The following is a 14,829-nucleotide window of genomic DNA, read 5'->3' on the forward strand; positions in this document are numbered from 1 at the left end:
TCAGTCCAGAGAGTGGAGACTGTTAGTTTGGCCTGACCCCAACACATGGTCCTGTATCATCAATCCTTTTGCCCACCCATTCAAGAGCAAGGCTTGAAAAGGAACAGATTCTAAATACTAAGAGCCCAAGACAAGTAGATTTTCTACCTAAGTGATAATTTTAGATGCATCTTTCTTTGACTTATAAACAATGAAGAAATAACATTCCATTCCCTGATTGCAAGCAAATTACCAAGTGGAACTACATGGCCTTCAGTTTTAACCTATAAATCTATAAAGTGATGACAGTCAATGCCATTTGTCTCTGGGTTCTTCTGGCACAAAATCTCTGGGAGCCAGTGGAGTTTTTCTGGCTTAAAATGCAATGCAAGGAAATGGGCAGTAGGGAACAGCCCTCTACCACTGTATTCAGGTAAGAAAGGTTCATTTCCCTGCCAGGTTACAGCCAGGAACAGGCTCACTCTATAGAGATTATTTAACTTTCTTTGAGCAAATAGGTCTGCTCCAGTAACAGGAAAACTCACGAATCTTTGGATTTCTTTATGTTCAGGAAGGACAGGGGAATCAATAGGGTATTTGTTTTCCCCTGCAGTTCAGGGTTCCCAGAGAGATGCGAATGGAGAGAAGACCAAGCAAAGGAAATATGCCAGGAGGCTTACGTATCTTTGAGTGAGTAACTTGATAGAGCTCATCTATCCCAATTCCTCCAACTGAACTTACTGGTGAAGCTTCGAGGCCCATGCTGTCTGCCGTGCTGGTTACTGTCACAGTCACTGTTGTCCATTTTGTCACACTTGCCATTTCCTCCGGACTCCTCATTTTTCCTGGGATACTCTACAGTGCACTGCCAGCCCACTTTCTCAGTGTCCCTCAGCAGGGGCTGCAGCAGGAGATCAGGCTCATTTTTAGCCTCATCCTCTAAAGTCACACTACTCTGAGGATGCCAAGGTGGTACCGCCAGCTGCCCAGTAGCCACTCTCTCTGCCATTTCTTTCACCTCCCCTGGAGAGAAGGGAAAGCAGCATTTAAAACAGAACTGTGAACACTGGACAAAAGCTTTTCCTTCTTTAAAGAGCTATATAATACTTTCATAACTCATATTGTCATAATAATTGTCTTTTTAGAACTGCACCATCCCTAGCTTGCCCTGTTGGGCTTGAAGGGGAAGAGAGAAAAGAATTGATAACAGAAGGAAGGACAGAATTTCAGTACATTTCTGAATTTTAGAATGGAAGGTAGCAAAAAACTTGTAGATAGAACTTGTTGTGAAGATTTTATAAGAAAATCACAATCTCTACAGACTAATGGAAAGGATTCTAGAGTTTGTCCAGTTCCTTTAGACTAGGCAGAGATCATATTGTGTGAGAATGTGTGTGTCTATGTTTATTTATTTTATATATGTATCTGCATGAGCATATCTTCATTCCAAATGTTCTATACTTTTGCTAATGTCATTTGACATTAGTATTAAAAAAATAGACACTGTATCCTTATAAAAAAGCTTATAAAACTGATACAAAAGGAAACGCCCACAGGATATGCAAAAGTGACACTACATGCTCTCTACTTTCATAATGAATGTTACACATTAAATTTCTACTGCATATTGTTTTGCTACGCTTGTTATATAATATGCATCAATATATGTACAATGGAAATATTTCCTATAAAGTCTAGAAATGAAAAGAAGTTTTTTCCTAAAAGATAAATCACTGAACAGAACAGTATACACAGTGGCAGGCTTGATGGTCTCTTTTCTTTGGACTAGTAACACAAAACATGTTCATTTAAACAATGTTAAAATACCTATCTTAATAAAAGCTTATCTTTCCTGAGTAAGTGGTAAACAAAAGAAGGAGGAGGATGAGGGGGAAAAGAAAGAAAAAGAAAGAAAGAAAGAAAGACATTTCCTTTCTGCAATTTGTAATCAGAAAGGCCTTAATTTTTAAACTGGAATGATCCAACAGAAGAAAAGAACATGGGAGGCTGGTGCAATACAGACTGTGTACTTAGAGATAACAAGCAGGTTAGAAATATACTTTAAGTTTCATTTGGCTCAACAGAACCTATGGCTCTTTACTCACTTTTCCACTTTAAGTGTACCTCTCCATCATCTTCATTATTTCTTGACTTTGCATTACAGATTTCAGAAGATACAGACTCCATACTGATCCTAAATTATGTAGGTTTGGGGGAAGAGGAGCAGGGTGGACACAAATACACCGGTTTGCTCAAGTTTCTGACACAAGCCTGAGCCCACCAGCCCACACAGAGGACCAGCCCCTACTCTGTCATTCCTGGGGCTGCACTGACTCCTGCCCACCACCAGAGAGCGCAAGACTCCACAATGTTCAGACCACAGACTCCTTACCTAGTAGAGCCCTGGCTAGGGCTGGACGACACAGCAGGGCCCTTAGGGTGCCTTGACACAGTGACAAGTGCACTACTAAGCTGAGTCAGCTTGGTTTGGGCACTGGACTCTTTAGGTCTTCCCTGGCTAAGAAATGAAGGGACTGGGTTAGAAGACCTCTAAGGTTATTTTCAGTTTCCAATTTCAGATTTCATGATTCTAAAAGTACTCTTGAGAAATTCTCACAGGAAGAAGAAACCCACAGTTGAAATCGAGTTTCACTAGACAGACTTCTGAGGTCTAGCAGAGCCCCCCACCCCAACAATGCCACAGAACACAGGTGATGGTTTGGTAACTGTTCCTACCCTTCAATCAGAATTCTCCAGTAACAGACACACCAGTGAGTCAGTGAGAGCACAATAATTAACATTCTCAAACACGGCCTTAAGACACCAGGGAGGGGCGCCTGGGTGGCTCAGTGGGTTAAAGCCTCTGCCTTCTGCTCCCGTCATGATCCCAGAGTCCTGGGATCGAGCCCCACACCGGGCTTTCTGCTCAGCAGGGAGCCTGCTTCCTCCTCTCTCTTCCTGCTTCTCTGCCTACTTGTGATCTCTGTCTGTCAAATGAATAAATAAAATCTTAAAAAAAAAAAAAAAAAAAGACACCAGGGAGCCTGAAGAACATTCAGAGCTCTTCAGCCTAGTCTCACTGAGTTCTAGACCCTACCTTCCACTAACCAGCTGCCTGCCTCTGGCATACTTCAGTCTTTGTGGATCAAGTTTCCTCATCTGAAAAACAAGGGAGTCTTTCTTCCTCTACATATCCTTGATCATATATACATCTCATCGTCTATTAAAATAACTCCTCAAAAACACATATGTGGCATATGTATGAATTCCTCATTATCTTGAATGCCCTGCTTCCCCACTGGACCAGAACACAGAGACTGTTGACCTGGAAAGGTCAGATCTGACTGGCTTCTTTAAAGAGCAATTTGGCAGCAGCTATCAAGTATCTTTAAAATGTTTAAACCCTTTGACCTAGTAACTCTGCTTCTGGCAATCCACCAAGGACATAATCCAAAGTGCAGAAAAATTTGCAAAGACAAGTCACTGCAGCCCTATTCAAAATGGATCAAAGCATGAAACTACCTAAAATTCAACAATGGGGGAAATCCAACAAGTTCAAATTTGCAGGATGTTTTCTTTTTTTAATATTTATTTGAGTAATCTTTATACCCAACTGGGGCTCAAACTCACAACCCTGAGATCAAGAGTGGCATACTCTTCTGACTGAGTCAGTCAGGCGCACAACCTGGATATTTTTTAATAAAGTGGGATAATGCTCTTGTTCTAATGTAAGATGAAAAGTCAGGATATAAAAGTACCTATATGGGGGTGCCTAAGTGACTCAGTTGGTTAAGCTTCTTTGGAAAACATTCAAAAAGACTTGGTGGATTGGTAGCAAAATGTTAAACTTTTCTTTAGTCCGTTTTTTGTTCTCTTGGGGGAACATGGTGAATGGGTATATCGGGTTCCACAACTACGGCTTTGCTTTGTTATCTAATGGCCATACTGTCACCCCATCTGCTTCTCTCAATGATGTGAGCTCTAACCCCTTTGATGCCAGTTAGTTGGTTCTCTAATAATTCCCTTTGTAAAGGTAAAATACACTGAACTAAAATGTCTGGGCTATTTTCCTTGATTCTCCCTAATGAACACATTTACCAACGTGAAAGGAAAAGCAAACTCTTGTCATTAGTCTCAATCACCACTGGGAGAGAAACAAAAAGTTACTTTTTTCCAGAAGAACTGACTCCAAAGGCATGGATTAAAGCTACCATTTAACCACAGGAAAGGAAAACTGGAATTGACAGACTAGTCTATCTTGAAACACATTTATGGGCCTTTAATAATTACCCCTATGCAAAATAAAATTTGTTTTACCTAAATTCTTAAAAACTCAGTGTACACATACGCTCTCCTTCCCATGATCAGTGCTGAAGCCAATTCATTTCATAGATTTGGCTGGAAATCAGAGGCTCCATGGTAACAGTTAAACCGCTCAGCCCCTGCTCTGGAGTCAGGGGACGCTTATTTTGAGGAGCCCTTGTTTCCAAATAGTTTGGTTTCTGGAGCACTGACAGATGGAATACCTGGCATTCCTTTTTTAAGAAAAACAATCTGGGCAGCTTTGGAAGAGCAAGGTGCTTTGCTTTTGACAATTGTTGAGTTCTGCCTGATTAACCTGCCAGCTCCTTTACCTTCGATGTTTTTTCCTACAGGTTTCCGTTACATGGCTCTTTCCGCTCACCTGAAGGAGAAAACCTGCCAAGATCTGTTTCTGTGTTAGTGTTCTTCATCACCCACAGTCTCTTTGTCACAAGACACATGAAGATCATTAAGTGCCTCTGGGGTCACGTGGGAGTCTAAAGGCATGGTGACACAGAGAACAAAATGTTAACCCACCTGCTGGAATTTGGGCTCCTGTTTCTTTCCAGACTGTGCTTGGCTCCTTGAGTGGGCTGTGATTGTTCACTTGTGCTCTGTTTTCCAGGTCCACAAAAAGTTGGCAGCTTAAAAAGCAGTAAACATGTTTCAGTGCTTTGATGAAGGAATTCCTTTTCACTTTCACATTCTATTTTTCAAGCCATTCTTACTAAATGTGTAGAAATAACCAAACCTTCTAAGATGATTTCCCAGTGCGTATTTCATATCTAGTAACTCATCTCTCGGCTGGAGGTCTTTACAACATTACACAACAATGTCGGCCCCCAGAAATGCAGTCTAGACTGGGAGCAAGTGAAGGACGAGCAGAAAAAACAGACTTCAAAAATCCAGTAACTTTTAGGATGGCTCAGTGTTTAAGCGTCTGCCTTTGGTTCAGGTCATGACCCTGTAGTCCTGGGATCAAGCCCTGTGTCAGGCTCCCTGCTCAGTGGGGAGCCTGCTTCTCCCTCTCCTACTCTCCCTGCTTATGCTCTGTCAAATAAATAAAATCTTTTTTAAAAAGTCCAATAACTTTCCCCTGTATTATTATTAGGGTAGCAAGCTTTGTGGCAGGAGCCTTGGACCCTGGCTTCTAGTCTAATCCTTACTCAGAATAACCTAAGAGAGTCTTCTGCTTCAGCTTCCTTATCCATAAAACAGGGAAAATAGTATCTTCCTGAATCCATCAGTGGGGATGCTATGAAAATAAAACACAATAAAATAAAAGCTACAATACTTTGGAAATAGAAGTAAATTAAATTAAAACCTGTGTATTTTATTCCAAAGAGAAAATCCTGGATCTGCTTATTCTAATTTTAACAAACTTCATTATATTTCCTAGTCTGCAGCAAGTTAAGGCAACAAATGTGTTGCACTGGGATGGTAGTAAGATGTGCAAAGGTAAGAGGATGCATAAAAATGGTCATAAGCTCCTAGAAACATCGCCAAAGGCAAGGGAAGCAAGGGCAAAAATGAACTCCTGGAACTTCATCAAGATCAAGAGCTTTTGCACAGCAAAGGAAACAGTCAACAAAAACAAAAGACAAATGACAGAATGGGAGGAGATGTTTGCAAATGACATATCAGATAAAGGCCTAGTATCCAAAATCTATAAAGACCTTATCAAACTCAACACCCAAAGAACAAATAATCCAATCAAGAAACGGGCAGAAGGCAGAAGCAGACATTTCTGCAAAGAAGACATCCAGATGGCCAACAGACACATGAAAAAGTGCTCCATGTCACTCAGCATCAGGGAAATACAGATCAAAACCACAATGAGATACCACTTCACGCCAGTCAGAACGGCTAAAATTAACAAGTCAGGAAATGACAGGTGTTGGTGAAGATGCGGAGGAAGGGGAACCCTCCTACACTGTTGGTGGGAATGCAAGCTGGGGCAGCCACTCTAGAAAACAGCATGGAGGTTCCTCAAAAAGTTGAAAATAGAGCTACCCTACAACCCAGCAATCACATTACTGGGTATTTACCCTAAAGATACAAATGTAGTGATCCGAAAGGGCACGTGCACCCGAATGTTCATAGCAGCAATGCCCACAATAGCCAAACTATGGAAAGAACCTAGAAGTCCATCCACAGATGAATGGATAAAGAAGATGTGACATATATATACCATGGAATACTATGCAGCCATCAAAAGAAATGAACTCTTGCCATTTGCAATGACATGGATGGAAGTAGAGGGTATTATGCTGAGCGAAATAAGTCAATCAGAGAAATATAAATTATCATATGATCTCCCTGATATGAGGAATTTGAGGGGTAGGGTGGGGGTTTTGGGGGTTAGGGAAGGAAAAAAATGAAACGAGATGGGATCAGGAGGGAGACAAACCATAAGAGACTCTTAATCTCACAAAACAAACTGAGGGTTGCTGGGCGGGGAGGGGTATGGAGAGGGTGGTTGGGTTATGGACATTGGGGAGGGTATGTGATATGGTGAGTGCTGTGAAATGTGTAAGCCTGATGATTCACAGACCTGTATCCCTGGAGCAAATGATACATTATATGTTAAGAAAAATAATAAATAATTTTAAAATGCTATAAAACAAAATGGTCATAAGCTCCCTAAAGTATGAGCTACAGAGGCCTTTGCATGGGGGCAAAGATTCCTTAGCAGGGCCTGAAGGCAACAACTTTATTTGGAGCATCAAATAACACATGTTCCGAAAAATGTCATGGTCACCAAGAAGAGCTTAGAATATACTAAGAAATATATTCAAAATAGGTATTTAGAATAATGGGAAGTTTGTAATGTTTCCTTTGGTGCAATTAAAAATTTAGGAACTGAGAAATTAAAGGACTAATCCAGGGCACCAGGCATATAAATGAGGCCTTGGACCTTCTTGCCCAGCCCAGCCTCCAGCTGAATACAGTCAAGGGAGTGATCCCAGCCTACGCCACATGGAGTGAAAATTATCATACTGGTTAGCCCTAACATATTCCTGACCCATAGAGTTGTGAAAAATAATAAATCACTGCTATTTTAAGCCACTAAGTTTGAGGTTTTGTTGTTGTTGTTGTTACTCCACAGCAATAGATAACCAAAACATAATATATAAGAAAAATTTTATTTCTAATAGTTTTCTAGGAAATCTGAATTTTCAAAAGAAAAAGAAATACTAGAGTCTAAGTACATTCTTTTTGCCTTCTCTTTATACAGAAACAAATGCGAACACTTTCCACACGTTTTAAGTGAGGACTGCAGTCTCACTGAAACTCAGCAGGGGACCGTGAAAGACCACCAGACGAGGAGTGAAGAAACCTGCCCATAATCAGCTGTGGCCCTTGGCAGTGGCATAGTAAGGAGCACGGGCGGTGGGAGTTGTCCACCCCTGTGCAGGCCATAAAGGGATGCGCTTGAGGTAGAGAATTTTAAAATTAAAACCACTAAAAGCTGACCAGCTTTTTACCACCATAGGCCAGCAACTCTAAGTAACTTAAGTAATAAAATCCTTCTTCCAATGGGGCTCACCTCTCCTATCCCAACATCATCTCGGTAACACCTGGAATTTAGGAAGTTCAAGTCACTGAGCTTGAGCTTCATACTCAATGATGATGAGTATGGGGTAAATGATGTAAAATAACGGTGCTGATCCATCTCTAAAATTCTGATTCAAGAGACAGCCAGCTCTCTATATGTGAACTTGTTCATTTATTCATTCCCTCAATGATCATTTATCAAGTACCTTCTCTGTGCCAGGTACCCTTGCTAAGGCACAGAATGTGTAAGACCCAGGCCCTGCCCTTAAGGAGCTGATGCAGGAGCCACTCTGAAACCTCACTAAGCTTCAAGCTACACCTCCTAGACCAGTTCCCATTGTGTCTTCTCGCCTCCTTTGAGGTGTCTTCTTTGATGACCAGGGTCCTCTGTACCACACTGGAGCTACTCATAAGTAAAGCCTGTGACTCAATCATCATCGTATCCCAGGGTTTAACTGTATAGCCTCTGGCTCTAGAAATGTTTATTGAATGAGTGAGTAAATGAATAAGCAATTGAGGATGGAAATTAATACCTGCCCAAGAGACCATATTTAGTAAGTGAATAATGCTAAATTGTTAATACTTGAATATTCTGACCTATAAAACAGCAGTTTCATGTGGTCCAACCTGATGCACAGGATTTATAAAGAACACGGGCTGTATGTTGGGGTTGGAATGAGAGACAAAGAATATCTACCTTGGAGTCCCATCCTAGAGGCCTTATTTCCTGAAGCCAAGAGGACCCCACTATGAGCTGGTTTTATTTATGTTAGTCCTTGTACAGGGGTTAGGGGCAATGTTGAACCATGTTCCAGAACCTGCTCACACAGCCCTGCCTCCCACTTCTTAGCTGTACCTGATGGCTCTTCTCTGACTGATCTCCAGTGCTTTCTTCAGAGACTTGGGTGACAGCTTTCCAGTCACAGCCACTTCTTTTCCTGGACCTTTTGCCAAAATGTCCCCCTTGGAAGTCTCTCACTATGGAAGATCTTGTCAGAGTTAGGCAATTGCCACTGGTGTCCAGCTGCTGGCCCCCTGGCAGCTGTATGAGAGGTGGTATATAGCTGGAAGCTGGGGGGCCCAAGGCTGAAGGGGAGTCATAGATGTTCGCGAACTCTCTTGAAGAAGCCCACAAAGACCTGCACTCCTCCTGCTCCTTCTGTATCATCTCAAGTTTATCAATCTTCTGTTGGATATTCCTGAGCAAATCGGCATTCTGGTGCATTAATGTCTGTGAAATCTTCAGATTCAGCACACACTTACTGATGTACTCCTTGGTCACACACCTATTGCTCACATGGCCCTTGGCTCCTCTGGCTGGCTCAGGCAGGCTGGGTGAACTAAGAGAACCATTTTGCCAATCCCAGTCCTCAAAGGAGAGCTCTGTGCTAGCTTCTGAAGAGCTCTCGTCCTCATCACAAAAACAGCATGCCTCTCTCTCTATATTTTCCAGCTCTTCTTCCATGGACTTTAGTTCATCTGCCTGGCTTGGTCCAGCCCCCTCGAAGGATGAACCCGCTTCTGGGGGCTCCTTCTCTTTGCCATCTCCCCTGTCCGGGCAGCCTGAGTAGATTTCATTGATTTCAAAGCTACAGAGGCTTGTCTGACCTGGGCTGGGGCTCCTAGCCTCTTCTGCCACAGGGCCAGCAGGAGAAGCAGTGTCTTGATTCTGAATCTCCTTGGTCATCATACTTGGATCTAGGACCTGAGGATCTGGTGTTGCTTTCTCCGGGGGAGAAGGGGGATCCCTAGGTGAATGAAGCCGACTACCTGTTGGAAAGAATGGCAACATGCAACTGATTAAAGGGATCACATGCAGCAGCTAAGCAGTCCTGGAATGTTGCTCAAGTGGTGTGAGAATAGAGAAAGCAGCTTTTTATTTTCCCAGTCCCTTCACAGGTGTGGAAGACTACCAGATACACTCACAGAGGGTGCAAGGGTATTTCTAACAGATGAAAATTTCCATTTTGACATGAGTTGAGGTAGAAAACTGGGGAGAGATCAAACCCTGGGGAAAATGTTGTAAGCTTAAGTTATAGTGCGTTCAAAACACACATAACTGTCAGGACATGGAAATTACAGACCCCTAAATCTTAATGACTAAATTCATAGCTTTTTTTTTTTTTTAACATACACAGGAGTTTGAATACTCATGTCAGTTAAAGTCATGCTCTTGGTGAGTATCTGATAGAAGTAGCCAAAACAGTATACAAGAATGCAATGCATCATGGGAAGAATCATAATTCAAAAAATAACCCCAGAACAGACCACCCATCACCCATGGCTGATGGTGTATAACTTGCAGAGAACAGGATGGAGGAGCGAAAGTAATGAGCGCTTGGCTAGGAGGGGGTGGGTGAACGACACCATTCTAGAGGCTTCCAGCCCTATCCAAAGAGATGGAGAGGATAGTCACTTGGCCTGGATCCCAGCTCTGTAATAAGCTCTGGAGTCCTAAGCAAGCCACAAGTTCTCTGGCCTTTAGCTTTCTCATCTGGAATATGAGGAGATTATGCTGGATAATTACAAGGTCCTTTTTAGCTCTGAATGCTAAGATTTCTAAAGGTACTAAAGGTTGGAGGGAAACACCAAAACATTAACAAGTTGTTTCTAAGTGGCAGAATTAAAATGGTAAGTAATTTTCTTCCTTGTATGATTTCAAGTTTTCTATAATGAACAGATAATAGCTTTGAATTTAAAAATCACCATTTTCATTTGTAAAGCAATTAAATCAAGTCCTAAGAACAATCATGCTAGAAATAAACTAGTCGTTACTGCTTAGCTCTGGATTGAACCAAGGTATATATGGAGCCAAAAAAATTTTACTTAGTAATTTCAAGGATCTTGATTTTTCCCTAAGGCATCCACCATTTCCAAGTGTAAGTGATGTGTACAGTTTGTGGAATTGATTAGTTGTAGCTTACAACTGTCATAAGACATTCATGTCAAATAATGCTTAACCTGTGGGTTAAGGCCATACCCGTTTCTTTCAGCTCTTTTATTTCCAAGTTAGGGGTCTCTTTCAGATGATCTGAGGTCAGTCCTAGATAGACATTGACATCAGGATGGAGTTCATATCTCTGCACCGTGGGGCTCTCAGTTGGTGGAGTTCTCTGGGTTCCAAGAAAATCCTTTAACAAGCAAAATATCATTAAGGATATAATTTATAATCATCTGAATGTCACTTTTTTTTAAAGTTTATTTATTTAAGTGATCTCTATATACAATATGGGTCTCAAATTTACAACTCTGAGATTAAGAATCTCATGTCCTTCCAGCTGAGCCAGCCAGTTTTTTATGTTTTTGAAACAGATCTAGGTATCAAATAAATTCCCTCTTCTTCCTGTTGGGCAGACTGACTATAACTCAAATGAGTTAATTCATTATTATTACCAATATTTTTAAAATAATAATAGGGGGAGTCTGGATGGCTCAGTCAGTTAAGCATCCACCTTCATTCGGCTCAGGTCATGATCCTGGAGTTCCAGGACCAAGCCCTATGTTGGGTTCCCTGCTCAGCAGGGAAATCTGCTTGTCTCCCTCTGCCTCTCCTTGCTTGTGTTCTCTTTCTCTCAAATAAAATTCTTAAAAAATTAAATTAAATTAAATTAAATAATAACAATAGCTCTCAGTCACTGAATCACATTCTGTGCCTACGCCCCTCTATGTGCTGAGCTTCCCCAGCCTCCTTCATCAATTCCCGGCTGCCCTCACCAAGTGAAGCAGCTAGAGGTCCTTTTCTTGGGAACCCAGAAAGAGTGTGATGAAATGAGGATTTCCAAATCTTCTTACAACTTGATCTCTAGCCTCTTCCTGGTCTCTAAGCTCCCTAAACCACTGTGATGAGTAAGCTGAAATAAACTAACGGCTTCAGAGCTTACCTTTAAGTCATTCTTCAGAAGGTACCGGATATCTTGAAGGTTCATAGTTCGGTTTTTCTGCTTGACCTGGATGCCTGACTTAACAATATCGTAGTAAGGTTTTGGAAGCCTGACGTCAGCTTCTAAATAATTTCCCAAGACTATGGCTTCTTTGATAACTGAGCCATCTAAATCATTCCAGGGTATGTTATCTGTTAAGGAAGAAATCATAGGAAAGAGTAGCATTAAGAACTCAAGTTTAAGGGGTTCCTGGGTGGCTCAGTCGGTTGAGCATCTGCCTTTGGCTCGGGTCATGATCTCAGGGTTCTGGGACCAAGCCCCACATTGGGCTCTCTGATCAATGGGGAGTCTCCTTCTCCCTCTCCCTCTGCCTGCTGCTCCCTCTGCTTGTGCTTGCTCTTGCTCTCACTCTCTCTCTCTCTGCAAAATAAATAAATAAATAATTTTTTTAAAGAATGCTTTAAAAAAGTTTTTAAAAAAAAAAAAAAGAAATCAGGTAAAATTGGGTAACCTTAGTCAAGTCACTCAACCCTGTTAAATAGTAATTTCTCTTTATAGAAAAAGCTACCTGGAATCCATTCATATAAACAAGAAGCCACTTTACCCATTTATGAGGGCAATCCCTGCTGCAGAGATGGTGCTGGAATCATGCATGCATGGGCTCCCTGCTGGCAGACCTGGGCACCACAAGGAATATTTCATGGCTTCAGGATCCAAAGGCCAATGCATTTCTCTCATGGAAGGTATGATTTTGCCTCTCAGACTGTAAACACTGCTACATAGGAAGGGACTCTCACCCCCTCAGTGAATGTGGTTTTACTGTGTGTGTGTACGTGGGTTCCCCTCTCCTGAAAAATTCCGTGTCTTCTGATATGTGACCACTTCCTTCACATTAGGGTCTTGCAGATTTGGAAACGCTTTCGTGTCTTTCAAGTGACACTGCTTATATACACACTGAACCCTCGGTGTGTTTGATTTCATACTTTACTTCTCCAAGGCCAGTCTTTCCTCCTCATTTACAAGTTCTTTTTTTTTTTTTAAGATTTTATTTATTTGAGAGACAGAGATTGAGAGCGAGAGACAGAGCACAAGCAGGGGAAGGGGAAGAGGGAGAGGGAGAAGCAGACTCCCCGCTGAGCAGGGAGCCTGCCAATGTGGGACTTGATCCCAAGACTCACAATCATGACCTAAGCTGAACCGATTGAGCCATCCAGGTGCCCCTTATTTACAGGTTCTTAAGGGGCATCTCACAGAGACCCCTAAGCATTGACAGCAACACTCAGTTTAAAAACTTTTCTCGGGTTAAATGTATTGCTGTTGACAGGATGATAGGTAGACCTTGTTAAGTCTCAAAGAACAGGTTAAAAGAGAAAGACTTCTGGGAGATCATCTCATATCTTCCATAAGCACAAAGAAGTTTCCTTAAAGAGATTTTCTAGGTCCTGCATTTTCATAAAACTAAGTAACTCTTGAGGAAAAAAATCTAAGAGTAGAGACTCTGGTCACAGTCAATGTGCTCTTGGATCTACCTGTTAAAATCTCCTGTATGATCATAGAAAAGCTGTAAACATCCGATTTCACTGTGGCTGCCTTCTGTAAGATCACCTCTGGGGCAGCCCAGTTGTACAGCTGGGTCGGGAGGGGCACTCGAGTCAGGTCCTTGTGTATATGTCCATCTTGGCTACAGAAGGAAAAACAAGGTCAGGTTCATGTCTTAAAGGATCATCACAACCATCGTATAGGACATTTGTGAAACATCTGCCTCTGAAGACTGGCAATCTCCTTGAGCTTCTAGAAACCCAGCTAGGCCCTGAGCTAACCCTCACCACCTGCTGTTCAAATCTACCAGAGTGGGCCCTGCCCACCCTCCACTGCATCTGACCATTCTCTCTTGCTCATTCACTCAAGTCATGGGGGACTGCTTTGAGGTTCTCCAAGATGTCATCACTTCAGGTGTTCGAACTGCAAAGTGGCTGCTTCCGCATGGCATGGGCTACCCAGAGATCCCAGGGTGACTGGCTGCTTCTTGCAACAAAGGTATTAGCTCAAAAATTACCTCGGAGATCTCCCTGACCACCTATAGTCCTCTTTTATTGGCTCCAGAGTACTTATTTTCTAAAGGTTTGTTCATTTATCTCTTGCTTATTTTCTTCTCCCCTCTTCTAGAGTCAACTCCATGAGAAGAGGCACGTAATCTTTTATATCATGTATATCTAAACTTACACAAGGGCCTCAATGCCTACTTTTAAATAAATGAGTATAAGACTCTTTCAAGACCCCCCTCAAGCCCTATCTGCTTTATCAAAGTCTTGTGGGACTCCTCCAATTCCAGAGTTTTCTGCACTCTGCGCTCTTGGGAACAAGCCTTCTCAGTTCAGCACTCAAAGGTTCACTGATTGGCTTGAAAAACTCAACTTCCAAACAAGATTCCTTGAGAACTAAGTCAGAGCATCCTAAATGTCTCCTGGGCCAACAAGAGTCCTCAGGGTGAGGTCAGCACTGACTTCTGTCTGCGGCTTTCATGAGCATCTGATGAGATCTTGTGTGTGGCAAGAGTTTGAGCCATAAAGCACTACACAAGTAAGTTATTAATATGAATGTTATGGTAGGCATTTGGTAAAAACTGTGAATGCTAGTCTATCAATTTTTTAAAGATTTATTTATTTTAGAGAGAGAGTGTGTGCTTCGGGGGGTGGGGGGGAGGCGGATCTTGAGCAGACTTCCTGCTAAGTGTGGAGCTGATGTGGGGCTCCATCTCATAATCCTGACATCATGACCTGGGCCAAAATCAAGAGTCAGACCTTTAACTGATTGAGCCATCCTGGTCCCCAGTAATTAAATTTTTAAAAAGCAAGTGGCTGGAAGTTCTTTGCTGATCTGGCAAAAGGTAGATGTGAGGATAGGATGGACATCTCAGACTTTAAGCAAAGTTCCCTAAATAATATTTCTTCCAGAAGTAATATTTCTTTGACCTTTTGGTAGATGGTAGTGAGTTCAGGAAGCCATCAAGTTAGAAAAGTTGGTATTGACTTTTTGGTTGTATTACTGAATAGTTAGGTATGGCCCGGTATAGTATGAACAGCCTAGAGACATGCCAATATCATATTTA

General features: G+C 42.0%; 1 protein-coding gene across 6 annotated transcripts in view; it reads right to left on the reverse strand.

Annotated features, from left to right (window-relative positions):
- TEX14 (testis expressed 14, intercellular bridge forming factor) overlaps positions 1–14,829 on the reverse strand; it is a 128,443-nt gene that overhangs the window by 35,982 nt on the left and 77,632 nt on the right. For all 6 annotated transcript variants that reach the window (XM_047707002.1, XM_047707004.1, XM_047707003.1 and 3 more), the window contains 8 exons: positions 13,250–13,401; positions 11,721–11,911; positions 10,820–10,970; positions 8,696–9,609; positions 4,819–4,925; positions 2,372–2,497; positions 2,085–2,173; positions 721–1,002 (listed from right to left, as the gene is read on the reverse strand). In XM_047707002.1, the coding sequence (XP_047562958.1) occupies positions 721–1,002; positions 2,085–2,173; positions 2,372–2,497; positions 4,819–4,925; positions 8,696–9,609; positions 10,820–10,970; positions 11,721–11,911; positions 13,250–13,401 (2,012 nt within the window). The remainder of the gene's footprint in view (positions 1–720; positions 1,003–2,084; positions 2,174–2,371; positions 2,498–4,818; positions 4,926–8,695; positions 9,610–10,819; positions 10,971–11,720; positions 11,912–13,249; positions 13,402–14,829) is intronic.

This window comes from Lutra lutra, chromosome 16 (genome assembly GCF_902655055.1).
Source record: "Lutra lutra chromosome 16, mLutLut1.2, whole genome shotgun sequence".
Lineage (NCBI taxonomy): Eukaryota > Metazoa > Chordata > Mammalia > Carnivora > Mustelidae > Lutra > Lutra lutra.